Below are 17,842 nucleotides of genomic sequence, written 5' to 3' on the forward strand. Positions count from 1 at the left end.
GAAAAAAAAAAAAAGGTTCCTATTGAGCTCGTGCCTTCATGCAGCAGGCACTGCACTAGCTGCTGGGAATTCTAAGCTCCCTGTCTTTGAGCAATTTAAGGACAGTTAAACAAAAATAATTTCAAAAGCCCAAAATGATGGAAATTAAGTCCAAGGAGGTGAGAGGTAGAGAAAATTAATTTTATCTAGGACAAGTCAGTGAAGGTGTCACATGTAGGTAACATCTGAAAACGGTCTGAAGAATGAGTATTGGCCAGGCAGAGAGGAGAGTGAGGCCACTGGTGACAGTGTGGGTACACAGCCCATGCAAAGGTATGGGAGACCATAAGATTATGCCACCGAGGGGAAGCAGAGGTAGCTGTGAATGACTGGGGCCGGCAGATGACTGAGGAGAGGTGGGCAGAGGTCACAACAGGCCCTAGATGTGTTCTTGGGGCCTCTGGGCTCCATGCCACAGACACTAAGAAGCCATGAGATGTTGAAGAAAAGGAGGGCACTGGACTGGATGGATACATCTAAAAAGCTTACTCTGGTGGCTGTGTGATGAAGGCACTAGAGCAAAGACAGGGCTGGGGAGCAGGGAGGACAGTTAGGAGACCATGACACTGCTATCAGTGTAAAATGACAAAGAGTGTGCCTACCATACTAGTATAAAAAAGACTAGTGAGACATGAAATCTTAAATATCAGGAGTAGGGTAAACAAGGTTCCAAATTCAGCAGAAAAGGGTTTTTTGCACCAAGCTGGAATTCTAACAGGAAACAAGGCAAATAATACATTTGTTTTCACTGCAGCTGGACTCGAGCATCCTACTTCACAAAGCTGAATTTGCAAAGGTTATGACTAGGGCACATAACGATGTGAGCAGAAATTAGGAAACCGAGCTATAATATCCTCATTGTTTAGTCACTAGGAAAAGGCCTCCTGACATGAAGGATGGTCGTGTACCAGGGCACCTTCAGTTACCATGCAGCATACATTCAAACCATTTCACAAATAACACAGCAATCTTGGAAATACTAAAGGTAAAAACTCTGATTTGGCCAAGTCTCCCTCTCTCTTTTTTCCTGCCTAAGCAAATTCAACAAACAAAAGATTTTAAAAGTAAAACTTTTCTTCACGTAGGCAGTGTAAGACACGTTTAAAGGGGGCAGTAATTGCATATTGATCACCATTTAGGCAAGCTGCATGGAGGTGAACTTTGGAATATTCATTGGCTTAAGTTCGGGCTTTTAGCAATCAATAGCTGTTTGGCCTGACTTTCTTGGGTTGACTTTATTTGAAATATTTATTCTACTGGAGGACAAGTAGTTTATCTTAGTCTTGTCTGGGTTCATCGGGTTGTCGATCACGCCAGGACCAAAGTGAATGCTAGCCTCTGTAAAAGTGGGTGGTTGTGGGAAATGACACAGAGTCATCTACTGCTCCTTATTCTGCCAAAATGAACCTTATGAGGAGGAAGGGATGGGGAGAGGTAAGTTTCTTAATTAGCTTGTTCTTCTTTACTATGCAAAACCACTTTTGCAATAAACACACATTTTGACTATAATTTTGTTTTGTTCATTTGTTCTTTTCATCAAATATATGAGGTACCTAACAGGTGCCAGATATAAGTTGATGACATAGAGGCAGGCACAGCTTGTGTGTGTCAGGAACCCAGCTCACAGGCAAGATAGATATGCAGATGATGAGTATAATGAAAAAAGCAAAGCACCACAGTAAAGGTTTTGTTCTACAAAGTAGAACATGACTGCAGGAAGGAGGGCTGATGGTATCTGCGGCACAGAGGCCTCACAAGAGATGATGCCTGAACCATCATCCATTCACTGGATGTCTTTCCCAGACAGGTGAAAAGGGAGAGGGTGTTTCAAGCAGATGGAAACAACAGCACATGAGAAGACACAAGTGAGCTGGGAACATTCAGGAAAGCGGTGCATGGTACAGTTAGAATACAAAGAGCAAGAGGGGCAGCAGCAAAACATGAAGCCTGCTGATTCTGTGTATTAGAAAGATTACACCTGCCACAGTGGATTGAACAGTATGTGGTGGTGGTGAGGGGAGCAGAAGACAGAGGGAAAATATACTAGAGGCAGAGAGATGGGGGAAAAAAAAAAAGCAAAGTAATAGCAGACTAGGAGTGAAAAGGACTGAATTCAGATTGAACCTGAGGTGCCTATGAGACATAGCATCGATGTCCAGCTTCAACTTATGGGTCTGAAGTCTGGGAATGAGATTAAAAATAGGGGCAAATTTGGAAGAATTATTCAATCTATGGGTAGTGTCTGAATCCATGGTGTAAATACGACTACCAGGAAAGGGTACAGAAAAAAGGGAAGAACCTTGGAGGAAAGTGACTTGAAGAACAAGTGAAAGAGGTAAAGTCTACTCCCTCCCTAAGCAAAAGGGACTGGTGAATGGGGAAAAAAAAAAGTGATAGGCAGTCTTTAAAAGATACTGAGAACCACAAACTACTCCTGGCAAGAAACTTAGATAATGCCATATGAAATCATTTTTGTTTGCTTGACAATGTACACAATAAAGTTAATTTCCTTTTAGCTCCCAGGACAGAAGATCACTTTCCAGGATCTAGGATTTCTATGAATGAGACAGTGAGATCAATGTAACTAAACTCATAACTGCTCTCAAACTATTGTGCCAAAGAACACTGGTGCTCTGGGAGATGCTAAGAGATACTCCACCGCTAAAACACAATAATGGCGATCTTCTATGTTACTAGACATAGCTTTTCAATTTTCCATTTCAATTCCCATCCATTTTTCATAAACTCCTGGTACCAACCACTTCTTGACTAACTGCCAGAGAACAAAACAAATATGTAGAAAACAGAGGTTAAGATTTCAGTGTATAGCACTATGGTGGGCCAGATATGCAGAGAAACCACTCACAGAATGGCTGAGCTGACAGTAAAGTAAGATGAACAATCAGTGACCAAAATCCAGGGCTCTGAAGAGCACAGGTTGGCAAATGTTATGCAAAGGGCCAGACAGAAAATACCGTAGGTTTCATGGGCGGTGTATGGTTTCTGTAGCATCTTTTTCTTTGTGTGTGTTTTAAAATACATGTGGCACTTCTAAGGTACAAAAACCATTCTTAGTTTGTTGGTCACAGAAAAATAGGCCTTAGCTGCCAATCCCCAATAAAGAGGATCAACAAAGCTCAAATCTGGTTCTTCAAAACCACCAATAAAATGGACAAACCTTTGGCAAGGTAATCAAGAAAGAGAAAAAAAGCACCCAGAAAAAAACCAATAACGGGTATGGTAAGAAAGGGCGAGAACTACAGATAGAGCAGATATTAAGACAACAGAGCGTAAGGCATAGTTTTATGTCAAAAACTTGGAAAACAGGTGAGATGAACAAATACCTAGGAAAATATAAATTTCCCCAACTAACTCAACAAAAAGAAAAAAGAAAACCTGAATGGGTCTATAGCCATCCAGAAAACTCAATCAGTAGTTAAAACCAGAGTTCTCTCAAAGCAATCACTACCAAGTTCTATCAAATATTTAAGAAGGAAATAATTCCAGTATTACTTAAACTCCTACATTCTTCGATTCATTTAATAAAGCTAAAAAAAAAAAAACCTTTCTGAGAGTAAACTTACAGGCCAAACTCACTCAGGTATAGGTATCAAATTCCTACATAAAATACAGAATCTTAGAAAACATAAAAAAGATGGGCTTCTTCCAGGAAAGCCAGGCTAGTTCAACACTAGAAAATCCATTAATGCAATTTTCACCATAATAACTTTAAAAAACCATTTCGATAAATGCAGAAAAAGCATTTGATAAAATTGGTTGATCAATTATGTAAAATCTGTGACATCAGTAAGAGAAGAAATTTCCTAATCTGATAAGTGCTAGCTCCAAAAAACTCGAAAAAAACATTATATTCAATAAAAGGCATTCCCTGTAACACCAGGAATAAGAAAAATTTGCCCAATAAAAGGCATTCCCTGTAACACCAGGAATAAGAAAAATTTGCCCTTGATCACTACTCCTTCCTATTTAACCCCACATTAGAAGTCATAGCTAGTAAAATGTAAATACACACATACACACAACTAATAAATTACTGTAATGAAATGTTACCGAGAATAATCCTGTTCCCACCTATTAACTACTACTCCCTAATAGGGGCATATACCCAGGGGTTTCCTAGTAAAAGTTCAACAACTAGCTCTCCAGGAAAAAAGTGCTGATTTGTCTGATTTTCCAATTTACATGGTGTAAATACTCCCACTATACTGGATTTCAAGATACCAATGTGATCCCACTAAACATGGCGTTGGAAAGAGAGGTATACAGTGAGCTTTCATGAGCCTGTATGAGCTAGTTCAAACATATTACTGTTTATACTTCCCTCCCCGCACCATGGACATCAAGTTTGGCCACGTGACTTTTTATGGCCAATAAAATGTGAGCATAAGTAATATATGTGTCTTCAGAGGAGAAGTTTAAAGATTTATTGCATTATTCAGCCTTTCTCTCTACTATGAGAAAGTCACATCCCATTGAACACTGTTCCTTTAGTGTGGATCCCAAAACAAAGATGTGAAGCAGAACTTCAGATGGCCAGTGATGGATGTATCAGGAGTGAAAAATAAACAGGTCACTGAAAGTCCTTGAGGTTGCAGAGTTGATACTGCAACAAAACCAGACAGAGCAAAGTTGCTTAATATAAGATCAATATATAAAAGTTACCTGTATTACTGTCCACTAGCATTGAATAGTAAGAAAATGTATACTAGAAAGTATTTTTTTATAAAGATTTTATTTATTTATTTGACAGAGAGAGAGCATGCAAGCAGGAAGAGAGGCAGATGGAGAAGCAGACTTCCCAATGGGTAGGGAGCCCGATGCAGTGCTCGATCCCAGGACCCTGAGATCATGACCTGAGCTGAAAGCAGACACCCAACCGACTGATCCACCCAGGCACCGCAACTAGAAAGTACTTTTAAAAACAGATAATACACTCTTGGACTTCCACTTTGGGCCAAGATGGAGTAATAGGGACTAAATTTATATCCTCCCCCCAAAACAAACACAGTAAAGGACAAAACCTATAAAACAATGGTTTTCAGACACTTGACATCAGGTAGCACAAGACAGTGATTCCCTGAGGGAAACACATGCCATGAGCACAGCTGGCTGCCTGGAGAGTCTCCAGGCCTCAGAACAGGGTGGAGACACAGGGCAAAGCAATAGGGCAGACCAGTGCAGCTGGAGCCCACAGGGCAGACTGCCAGACCACGAGCTGTGCAGAGATGTGCACAGGGTCTCTGAGTCTGCAGCTGAGTGCTAATTAGGACGTGCCTGTGAGGAAACTAACCAAGGCTGCAGAAAGGAGCCACCTGAAAGAAGGGGAAGCAATGCCTAGAACTCATCCAGGGCCAGAAATAGTTTGTGTTCCCACCAGCTGGAGTGGAAAAACTGTGAATTCACAGTTCATCAGGTGGAGTCCTCAGGAGGGTACTACTTTAGTCCTGAGGCAAAATTAACCAGAGACTAAAGGCTAGTCTGGTCCCACCTAACAGAGCTTAAAAGTAGGCCTCCGCAGGAACAAACTACTTCTAGTAATTTAACTATATCCTAGAAAAAGGTTCAAGAATATTTATAAGGAGAAACAGACACACACACACATACAGACACGCACACACATCCAGCATCCAACAAGGTAAAATTCACAATATTTAAATTTCAGAAAAAAATTAACCGGCATTTAAAGAGGCAGGAAGATATGAACTATAAACAGGAGAAAAATAATAAAAATAATATAGATGACAGAATCAGAAGACGTTAGTTTTATTATAACTATATTTGATATATTCAAGAAGGTTAAAAAAAGCTTCAGTATTGCTAACTAGAAACAGGGAAGATATCTACAGAAGAAAAATACAATGTTTAATGAACAACACACTAGATGAGATTAAGTGCAGAAGAAAAGAGTGAGCTTGAATTCATAATAGAAACTAAAACACAGAAAGAAAGAAAAGACTGAAATTAATTAATAGATTACCAGTGAATGGTGGTTGGACAACTTCAAATAGTTTAATACACATGTAATTGGAGTTCTTGACAGGAGGATGGGGACAGGAAAAAAAAATTTGAAAATCCCAGTGATTTCAAAAATTTCCACTATTGATGAGATCTATAATCTCACAGATTCAAGACACTCAATGAAGCCCACACACAAGAGACATGAAGGAAATTACATCAAGGTACCTCATAACCAGATTGCTCAAAATCAACAAAAGAGAGAATCCTAAAAACATCCAGACAAAAGGGGACACCATTACACACAGAAGAACTAACATAAGAATGACAGCAGACTTCTCACAGCTAACCAAGCAATTCAGGAGACAGGGAAGCAATGTTGTTAAGAGAACTGAATGAAAAAAAACAAAAAACAAAAAAACAAAACAAAAACCCTATTAAAACAGAATTCTATACCTGGTGAAAATATCATTCAAAGATGAAAGCAAATATTTTTTTAGACATACCCAAGCTGATGAAAGTCATCACCAACAGACCAGCACTTCAAGAGATGTTGAAGGAAATCGTTTGGGAAGAAAGAAACTGATACCAGATGAAAATCTGAATCTATACAAAGAATTCTCAAAGAGCACTGGTGATGGCAAGTGTGTTGGTAAAAATAAAAGATTTTTTTCTAACTTTAAAAAAACTCTAAAAGATATTGATTAAACAAAAAGATAAAACAATATGTATTGATATTTATAACATACATAGAAGTAAAATATATGACAACAATAGCACAAAAACCAGAAGAAATGAAAGTTTGTTGTTGCAAAGTCCTTACACTATAGATGAAATGGTATACTACTACCTGAAGACAGACTGTATACATTAAAGATGTATACTATAAATTTGAAAATAACCACTAAAAAAGCAAAGACAAAGAGCTAAGAAGCCACCCAAGAAAATAACAGATTAATAAAAAATGTTAAGCTAAAGGAAGGCAGACGTGGGGCACCTGGCTGGCTCAGTTGGTACAGCAACTGACTCTTGATCCCAGGGTTATGAGTTTGGGTCCACGTTGGAAGTAGAGATTACTTAGGAAACAAAATCTTAAAAAAATAAAATTAAAAAGAAAAAAAAAGGCAAACAAAGCAAAAATGTAAATGGCATAAACATCTCAATTAAAAGGCAGAAATTGTTACGGAAGACTCCAATGTAATACTGCCCACAAAAAAACTTCCGCATTTTAAATATAAAGACACATAGACTTGTAGATGGCGGTCTTCTCAACATGTCCTCCCACAGCCTTTTTTCTGTGTACCCGTATTCCTGATGATGCCTCCTCCTTTTCTCATAAGACCACCAATTCTACTGGATTATGGACCTACCCTTATGACCCTATATAACTTTAATTACCATCTTAAAGGCCCTATTTCCAGATGCAGCCACCCTGGGAATTAGGGCTTCGAATATGAATAGAGGAGGGACAAAATTTATTCTGTGATAGATGGTAAAAGACGTAGTATGCCTACAGTAATCAAGAGAAAATTGTGGTGGCTACACTAATATCAAACAAAGCAGATTTCAGATCAAGGGACATTAACAGGGATAAAGAGAGTTATTTCATAATGATGAAAGAGTCAATTAAATGAGACAGCATATACTCCTAAATGTTTAAGCACCTAAAAGAATTTCCAAATACATAAAGTAAAAACTGACAGAACTCAAAGGAGAAACAGACATATTCAGTTATAGTCAGAGGTTTCAACACCCCTTTTATAACTGATAGAATAAGTAGACAGAAAATCTGTAAGGATATAGAAGACTTAAACATCACCATTAACTTAACCTAGTTGATATTTACAGAACATTCTTTTCAGATGCACGCGGAATATTCAGCAACATAGACTATGTCCTGGGCTAAAACCAAGTTTTAATAAATTTAAAAGGATATAAAGTATGTTCTCTGATTACAATGGTACTAAAGTAGAAATAAAAAACAGAAAGATCATTTGGGAAATCCCCAAACATTTAGAAACTAAATAATACATTTCTAAATAACTCATGGGTCAAGTATGAAATGAAAAGATAAATCAGAAAGTATTTTGAAATGAATAAAAGTATTTTTTTTTTTTAAGATTTTATTTATTCATTTGACAGAGAGAGCAAGAGGGCACAAGCAGGGGGAGAGGGAAAAGCAGGCTCTCTGTTGAGCAGGGAACCTGACTCGGGCCTTGATCCCAGGACCCTGAGCAGAAGGCAGATGCTTAACCATATGAACCACCCAGGCACCCCTAAATAAAAGTATTTTGAACTGAAAATACAACATACCAGTATGTGTGTGACAAGGCTTAAGGCAGCAATTAGAGGGAAATTTATAGCATCAAACATATTAAAAAACAAGATCTTGGGACTCTTGAGTGGTTCAGTTGGTTAAGTGGTCAACTCTTGATTTGGGCTCCGGTCATGATCTCAGGGTGCTTGAGACTCTCTCCCTTTCCCTGTGTCCTTGCCCCAGTTGTGTCCTCTCTCTCTCTCTCTCTCTCTCTCAAATAAATAAATAAATAAATCTTTAAAAAAAAATAAGATCTCAATTAAATGATCTTCAATTCCTACCTTGAGAAATCAGAAGAATAGCAAACTGAACTCCCACGTAATCAGAAGAAAAAAAATAATGATCATAGAAATAAAAAAAAAAAAACCCAGGAGATAAATCAATAAGAAAAACCTGATTCTCTGACAAGATCAACAAAATGCGTAACCAGCCTTATGAGGAAAAAAAAGAAGACATCAGTGGCTAACATTGGGAATAAGGGAGAGCACTCACTACAGATTCTACAGATACTAAAAAATAAGGAAATACTCATGAACAACTTTATGCCAATTGGTTTGACCACTAAGATAAAATGAATTCCTTGAAAGACATTGACTACCTAAGTTTACTCAAATGGGGGAAAAAAAAATTGGAATAAATTTAAAAATTATTTCATCAAAATTTTAAACTTTTCAAAAAACTATGAAAATGAAACAGCAAGTTATGGGCTCAGAGATACTATATGTAAAACATGTATCTGACAAAAGACTGTATCTATGATAGATAAAGAACTGTTATAATTCAACAATAAGACAAACAACTTCCCCTCCTCCCACCAAAATGGGCAAGAGATTGAATAGACACCACCAAATTGGATGTATGAGTGCCAAATTAGCCACAGGGGAAATGAAAATTAAAAGCACAAGATACGTATACATACCCATTAAAATGACTAAAACAGAAAACACTGATCACACCAAGAATTAGTGGGGATATGGAGCAAATGAAGTTTCATGCACTGCTGGTGAGAATATAAAAATGGTATGGTGTAACAACTTTGTAAGAACAGATAGATAGTGTCTTAAAAAGTTAACTATCTTCCCATCATATGACCCAGACATTCAACTCATAGGCATTTATCCAAGAGAAATGAAAAATATGTACACCCAAAGATATGTACCTAAATATTCGTAACTTTGTTCATTAGAGCAAAAAACTAGAAACCCAAATGTCTATCAACAAGTGAATAAACTGTGATATATTCATAAAATGGAATGCTACCCAGCAAAGAAAAAGGAATAAACTACTGATATACATGTAATGAATCTCAAAATAGTTAAATACACCAGGCCAAAAAAAAAGAGTACATACTGTATGAATCCATTTACATAAAGTTCTAGAAAATGCAAACTAACCTATAATGGACAGAAAGCAAATCAATGGTTGCCTGGAGACTTGAAGTGGAGGGAGAAGAGTTATGGATTACCATGGGCCCAAGGAAACATTTGGGTACAATAAATATGTTTGTTGTTATGTTTGCAGTGATGGTATGATAGGTCGGCACACACTGCAAAACACATCAACATGTGTACTTTAAATATGTACAATTTAGCAGCCCTGGAATGATGAACAGCTATGAAGTCTGATGGAAGGGTTTCGACAGGTCCTTCACCATTTCCTGCCAAGTAATCTTGCTTCAGTTTAATCTGCCTTCCCCGCCACAGCACTTTCCATTTATGAAGAGGTAACGCCAGCCTGGAGGGCTGTTGGAAGGATTACTTTGTGCTTTGAAGCGTTTTTCTGGTTCCCAGAGAACAGGTGCAAACTACTATTATCCATCTAAGAAAGAATGATAATACTCAGTGAATGGGGAAAGGGAACACTTGCTCACTGGACAAACAGCAAGCAAGATGTGAGTACGCAGCTTGGAGCACACACTGTATACAAACCCACCAGGAAGCTCAACTGATTTCTAAAATGTCAGCATTATTATTTTGCTTTTTCAGTTAAATTTCAGAGAGACTGAAAGTCAGAAGAAAAGGCCCTAGTTCTTAAAAAAAAAACAACAAAAACCTGAAAAGGACCACAAGAATAAAAATGCAATCGAGTTTGGACCTTCCCATGCTTATGAGGAATAAAACCAACACACAACAAGGTAAAAACAAAGGGAATAAAATTCCAAGATTTAGAAGTTCCCCAGGCTGGCCTGCCTACCTTTACACTTTGGTTCAAGCCCACAGTCCAGAACTGGGCCTGCAAAAGCTGACTTTGCAGATGGTATACCATCGTCATTTTTTTGTTTTCTTTGTTGGAGACACTTTTCTTTAGATTAAGGACAATCTTACTGAGAAACCTCAGGGGGAAAAAATGGTGGTTCCTAAAGGGATGTGTCTATGTACCCTTCTCTTTCTTTCTTTCTTTTTCTTCCCCCATCTATACAGTTAATAACCAAGACGGGTTCACTGTGTTTCTGCTACACAACCCCAAGCTGCATTTGTACACGTCCCTTGGGATCTCAGTGGTCTCTTCTTTTTCTAACTGGAACAGGGTTTTACAACAGAAGTAATAAGCTTCATGTCAACATTTTCAAGGAAACTGACAATGTAATTCTTCTGTCTCCCAATGGCTTTGTTGTTTCTTAAAGAACATTGAACCATTTGAAACAAGGACATACTGTTAAAAAAAGCGCTTCGTGGTGGCAGGAATCAAATGATTTGGGAGTACAGTCTATAATTAAACCTGATATATTGAAATCTTCTATTTGCAGCAACCATTTTACCAGAGAGACATCTATAACCAAGAATGCAGAAATGGAAAATCAGTCTCCATCCAGGGGTAAAGAGGACTTTGTATAGCTCTACCCTCATGTCTGGATAAATTCTATAATGGCCATTCCCCCATAAGTATAAGTTAGTTTTATTTCTGTGAACTGGACTCTCTGAATCTGATCATTCTGTTAAATTCACAATAAATTGTGACTTCCCTAAATTGTCTTTTTCTCTCCACTATCCCTGACTACAAAAATACCACTTGGTTCATAATCATATCTTAACTCTTCTGCTACTAGCCAAAGACCATGCACACCTCTTCCCTGTGCCATAACTCTCGACACTCAAAGCACAGTATGTGTACACACATACAGAATATTCTGTCCAAGAGGTTCTGCGCCATCTACCCTCACTCCATCTTTTCTCTTTCCTTATCAAAACACTATGACTAAATAAGAAATTCCTTTTGGGGGGGGGGTCCCTAGATGCTAGAATGGCTATCTGCGGCTTTTTCCAAAGCATGAGTTCCATTTTTAAATATCATCTCAACAATCTTTTCTTCCTTTCCAAAATGCTTCATCTGTCCTTTGACAGAGGAAAAACAAAAAATGAAAAGCTTTTTTTTTTTCTTATTGATTCTTTCAAGTACTGTAAAATCCAAACATTCTTAACATAGGAGTGAAAAAAAGTCACCGGACAACTAAACTACCACCTGGGTGGGAGGGTAAAGCAGAGGAGAAGGGCCTGTCCAGTAAAGGCAAAGGCGTAGTAGACCTCCTTATAGCCCCTATAAACAAATGCTGAGAAACTACGAATCTGCATGAAGGAATTCTCTGGACCTTGAGTAGAAAGGTTACAAAAAATGAATGCCTAACCATAACTCTGAAATACCTTGGAGGATGATGGAGGAAGAGTGTTGAGAGGTTCAAGTGTCCCAAAGGAGGATAAAGTGAAGTGTGGACACTTGTGTTGGCTTCTCCTCTGCAGCACAGCATGAGCACGGGCGGAACAGGGCAGCAAGCCCAGGACTGCAGCTAGTGCCTGGCTTCCCCAGAGTCTTGAAGATCAGGTTCAAAACCTGATCTGACAGGGAAGAGCACCTGGGTGGCTCAGTCGGTTGAGCAGCTGACTCCTGATTTTGGCTCAGGTCATGATCTCAGGGCCTGGGATGGAGCCCTGCACCTGGCTCTGCGCTCAGCATGGAATCTGCTTGCGGATTTTCTCTCTCTCCCACTTGCCCCTCCCCCTGCTCTCCCTCTCAAATCAATCAATCTTTTTAAAAAAAATCTGACAGGGAAAACTAGGACTAAATATATCTAGGCAGAAGAATGAACTCTCAACTATACAGCTTTTAATAAATCATTCCTCATTCTTTGGGTCTTTGAATGGGATTTGCTAGAAATTCTATAACGCAATGATTTAAAACATCAAAAATGTTTCTCAGATCCTTCTCTCATTCATTTAGAAAATATTTACAACTTAATATTTATCTATTACTAGGTGCTAGGGATAAAAGAGGAAGACTTGGTTTCTGTTCTCAGGAGTCTTACAGTACAGTCAGAGACAAACAGATGCCTTCCACACAGAATGGTAAATGCTCCCACAGTGCAAAGTACAGGATGCTAGAACCTAATTCTCAACATTTGGGAGTGGGTGGGTGGGTATAAGGACAGGGCTGAGGAAGTGACATAGGGGGAGAAGATTCTTGTAAGGACAGAGCTGAAGAATTGATATGGGGGGAGAAGATTCTTTAGCCTAATTATCAAGTGTTAAGGAGGATATGCTGGAATTCTCATGCTTTGCTGGCGTGTGGGGGTAGGTAGGGAATAGAAAATGATACAACCACTTTGGAAAACAGCTTGGTAGTTTCTAATAGTGAACTTACATTTCCAATATGACCTAGTCATTCCACTCCTAGGTATTTACCGTACAGAAATGAAAATATATGTTCATCTAAAGACTTTAAAGCAGCTTTATTAATAACAGCAAGACACTGTAAACAACCCAAATGTTCATCAATAGGTGACTAAATTAAAAAACGGATATACTCTGGAATGCAAAAATATAATGAATACTGCTAAAAGTGAATAAGAACCAAATTACTGATACATGCAAAATGAATGAATCTCAGAAAGAAATGTGTTGAGTGACACGAGCTAAACAAAACACGGACTAAATAAATTTAAATTTAAACACTTGATTTAGTTATTGGGAAATATTTAAGTAGGTTTGGAGAAACTTAGGTATGGGAATCTACTTTTCAACTAGAAATCTTATGAAATCTAGATACAAAGCAAGTACTTTATGAAAATTTAGCACTGAATTGAGATGTAAACATGCACTAGATTTCAAAGACTTAGTAGGAAAAAAAGTAAAATGGCTCAGCAGTATTTTTTATTGATTACTTGTGGACATGATTTTTATTAAACTGTGTTAAATAAAATGTATTATTAAAATTAATTTTGTTTCTTTTCACCTTTTTACCATGCTACTGTAAAATATAAAACTATATACCTTGCTTGCATTACATTTCTATTGGACATTGCCGTTTCATATCTTCATTGTGTTGAAAACAAAGATGGATGCTTCTGTCAAAATTAAAACTGTACACTTAAATGGGCATGTTTTATTATAAATAAATTATGCTTCAATAAAGTTGATAAATATTAAATTGGGTAGTGTATATATATGTGTGATAATGTATATGGGTAGATGACTATCTTGCTAATGACCTTTGCTTATCAATAATCAGAAATGTAAAAAAAAAAAATTCACAGACATGCAAACCCTTAAGAGGAACAGTTCATTTAACACATTAAATTATACTGCCATTACTTAACATCAGCCTCCTTCACTAGTGACTGAGTTTCTTGAAGGCAAAATCCTGTCTTGTTCCTCTCTGTATTAAGCCTAGCTCTTAACATAGTGAGTTAACATGGTACTTTATCAGTATTTTAATAGCTGCAGAATTATCCCAGGCACATTACATGCAGTTTAATGTCCATAAAATCCCTGCAAATTTGGCATTGTTACTCCCATTTTTCAGATGAAAAACTGAGGGCCAGAGGTCAGAAAGGTTAGAGTAAGTCACCAAATATCCACTAATAAGTGAAAGAGCTATGTTCCAAACCCACATTGACCTCAACTCCCAAAGCCCACTCTTCCATGTTGTACCACACTGCCACCTTTCCAGGAGGGCATTTCATGACTGCTCAATGCCTGAATCATATTAAAGACTAACACTTATGGACAGTGCAACCACAGGAACTTTCCTGAACTTCTAGTACTACAGCCTCCAAGTCCTAAACGGGCTTCTCTCTAGACACAGAGCAACTTGGCAGTTCCTGCTAGATCAGGATGAATCTAGTAAGAGAGAAAAAATTCTCTCCTAATTAAACTTTCCACTTGGGAGTCTGAAGAAGAAAAATAACACAGAACAAAGAAGCATGGGAAAGAGAAAAAAGGGAATGCTGAATCTTCTATAATAGCTAGTTAATGCAAAAGAATCTAAAAGTAACTTCAGTGTTCAAAAATGAAAAGTTAGGAGACCTAGAGAGGTCCAGTTTCTAAGGCTTTTGAAGCACCTTTTTAATTAGGCTCCCAGAATCTCAGCATTCCTGTTTGAATAATCCATATTTCTAGTTATTTATACAGCTCCCCACTGCTGCACATTACCAAGCCATATGCAACAGGAATACATCACTTCATATTTGTGCTCAACCATCCACAGACACTGGCAGTTCAGACCTTTAAGAATCTTAGGGAAAAGTCCCCGTAGAGTACAGTTTTAAGGTTAAAAGGCCCAGGAAGCCAAATGCATCTTCTTTATATGCTATTTATTGGAGAGACGGTGGGGTCATTTCAACAAAAGGACAGGCAATTAGAAGGGTAAAGGAGATAAACAAACAAAAGACTCTAGAGAATAAAGCTAGCAAAAAATCAGCTGAACACTAAAGGCCTCCGAATAATTCCAATGCCCCACTCTGCACTTTAAAAGATTTTTTAGAGCAATTCCACAAAGGGAATTTTCAATCAATCCCAGGTCTGGTGTACGCTGACAAACGAAGAGGTCTACTGTGCCCCCAGCCCTCCACAGGCCTAAAGAGAAGATATTTTAGAAACATATGCCTTGATAAGCTTAAATACGAAAATAGTTTTAAACAAAAACATGATCATTGTAGAATTTGCTACAATATCAAAACAATGGAAACAGTCTCAATATCACCAACAGAATACTAAGTAAGCTATATTTCCTTGGAGCCCATTATGCATTTATTGAAAACTCTCACGAAGATTATGTCACCGCATGGGAAATGCCATGTTAAGTTCAAAAAGAAACAGTATTGAAAATTACATGTGTGACAGGACTAAAAAGCTGGTAAAAACAAGGAAATTATTACAGAAAAAAAAAAAGAGTGAAAGAAATCTACACCCAAAGTTGGGCTGTGTTTACGTGACAAGAGCTGTTTTTTTAGCTTCTTAGAGGCAAGAATCCTGTCTTCTTCCTTTCTTTGTAAGCACAGTACTTAACATAGTACCTTATCAGCATTTTAACAGCAGTTTTGCATGTCTATATTCTAAATTATATTTAATAGCTATATTTATTGAATTTATAAAAATTTTTTTCAAAGAACTAGTTTAACAGCATTTTGCATGTTCACGAACAGAAGTTTTAAGAGTGCAGACTCCAGCTCAATTTCATGAAGAATAATAATGACTAGTGTCTTCCAGCCATACAAACATGCTCTAGTGGCTCTCAGTTTAAAAAATGGTCCCTTGACCCCACACCACACTCTGATCACCATACCTCCTGCCCCCATTTCTCTACCCCTCTTCCACGCCAGATTTCTCAAGAGTTATTGACATAAGCTACCTCCCATTTACTTCCAACAGTAGGATTCTATGAAATATACTAAATATGATATCCATTTTAAATACCTTAAGGAATTAGAACAATAATAAGATCTATAAAGAAAGTACTCTAAAGAAAAGTTCTAGAACCTTCACATTTTCATATCTCCTATGCTAGCCGCATAGCTCATGTGCAATTTACAGAAAATAATATATAATGAAAAATATGTATAAATAAAAAATGATATTCTGTTAATAAGAAAAATACAGACAAACATATGGCATTGATAGGTCTATGTGTGATACAAAGTTTAAAAATTAACATAGATTATGTTTAGAACATCATGACTGGATTTCCCAAAACCAACACAGTAACAGAAGGAGCAAAAATACATTTCCCTTCAATGGAGCGGTCGTATCACCAACTGACACAACAGGGCACAAACAGACCAAAATGTACCTTCTACTTACCAACTCTAAGCTGAACCCCCCCGCTCCCCCCGCACACACAGAGGCACATGCCGCATGCACACACCCACCCCTGAAGGCCTTACTGTTTTTCATATCTAAGAAACTCAATGGACTCAAAGACCATAGACATGTGTTCTGGAATTTGGGCTAACAGTGAGGAGCTGGACAGAAAAAACGGAGGACTAGGAGATAAGAAACCTACCTGAGCATGAGATTCATCAGCTGCAGACCCTCACCCTTCAGGAAGCGTTCACGGTTAGAACTGAGCATTAGGCAGGAACAGAGGGAATCAAACAGATTCTCCATCATCTCCTGCTCCTCAGCGGTGCTTGGATTGTGTCTTTTAAACACCTGTCAAGTGAAGACACCAGAAAGCACAGAGCCATAAGAGAATATCTTTCATCAGCTAGCACTCAACGGTTTCCAAAGTCTGCTTGTCCTGATAACCCCAACAATTGAGGAAGCAGAAGCTCATCCAACAAGATTCTCAGCAGCTTCCACATTAGAGAACCTGGACTTTCTGAGTCACAGGTATTAGACAGCTATCAGTTGAAACGAAAAACCAAAACACTCAACTGACCACTGGGCCCATGAGTGACTGATGGCTTCAAGGAGGCAGATTAAAAAAAAAAAAAAAGATTAAAATAACAACAACAACAGCCCTTTTACTGTGAAATAGAACACAGATACAGACAATTCCATAAAAGGCATATACAGCTGAAACCACCAACTCCAGGACAAAAAACAACTTTGCCAGCTACCTCAAAAGCCCTCTATTTGCCCAGCCGAACCACAACTTGTTTTACTCCTTCTAAAAGAAACCACAATCCAGAAGGGCCACAACCCGAGGAAGAATTTTCTAACCACTGGGGCTACTGAACTGCCTCACACAGCAGCTGTGGCTCGAAGTCAGGGAAATAGCTGAAAGCAGACGTTTTGTCTTTGCCAGACATATATGGCATGTTAAGAGGAAAGCCTTTTAACAGTATATACATACCCATAGACTCTACTATGAAATGATCAATAATCTTGCAGAACAGGACTAAGCACCTTCCCAGAAAACTGGAAACAGATTCACATTTTAAAGCTCTATTTTTTGGGGTGGAGGCCAAGCCACTCTGGCTGCTGGCACCAAGATGGCAGCTGTATGCAAACTGACATCTCAGACACTCCCAACACTCAAGAGTTTATCCAAATGGTCTATTTTCAGTCTGGGTTTTGGAATAGCACAGATGAGATTTGTTAGAAGAAATCTTAACAGTATTTTCAGGATGCCAGCAGAACATTTCAACTAGATTTACATGTCTTACAATGAGAAAATGGCATTTTCCAATTTCTTATTCCAGCCTCTAGAACCACATCTTTCCTTATCCTCCTCTGTGACCTCCATCCCACTGCACTGGAACTTGGACTCCTCGAGCTTATGTGGATTCTAAATGAA

General features: G+C 38.1%; 1 protein-coding gene across 1 annotated transcript in view; it reads right to left on the reverse strand.

Moving 5' to 3' along the window:
- Positions 1-17,842, reverse strand: part of CTNNBL1 (catenin beta like 1) — a 158,203-nt gene that overhangs the window by 65,140 nt on the left and 75,221 nt on the right. The window contains exon 10 of the mRNA XM_032845811.1: positions 16,604-16,752. Within this exon, the coding sequence (XP_032701702.1) occupies positions 16,604-16,752 (149 nt within the window). The remainder of the gene's footprint in view (positions 1-16,603; positions 16,753-17,842) is intronic.

Source organism: Lontra canadensis, unplaced genomic scaffold (genome assembly GCF_010015895.1).
Source record: "Lontra canadensis isolate GAN:19392208 unplaced genomic scaffold, GSC_riverotter_1.0 scaffold169, whole genome shotgun sequence".
NCBI lineage: Eukaryota > Metazoa > Chordata > Mammalia > Carnivora > Mustelidae > Lontra > Lontra canadensis.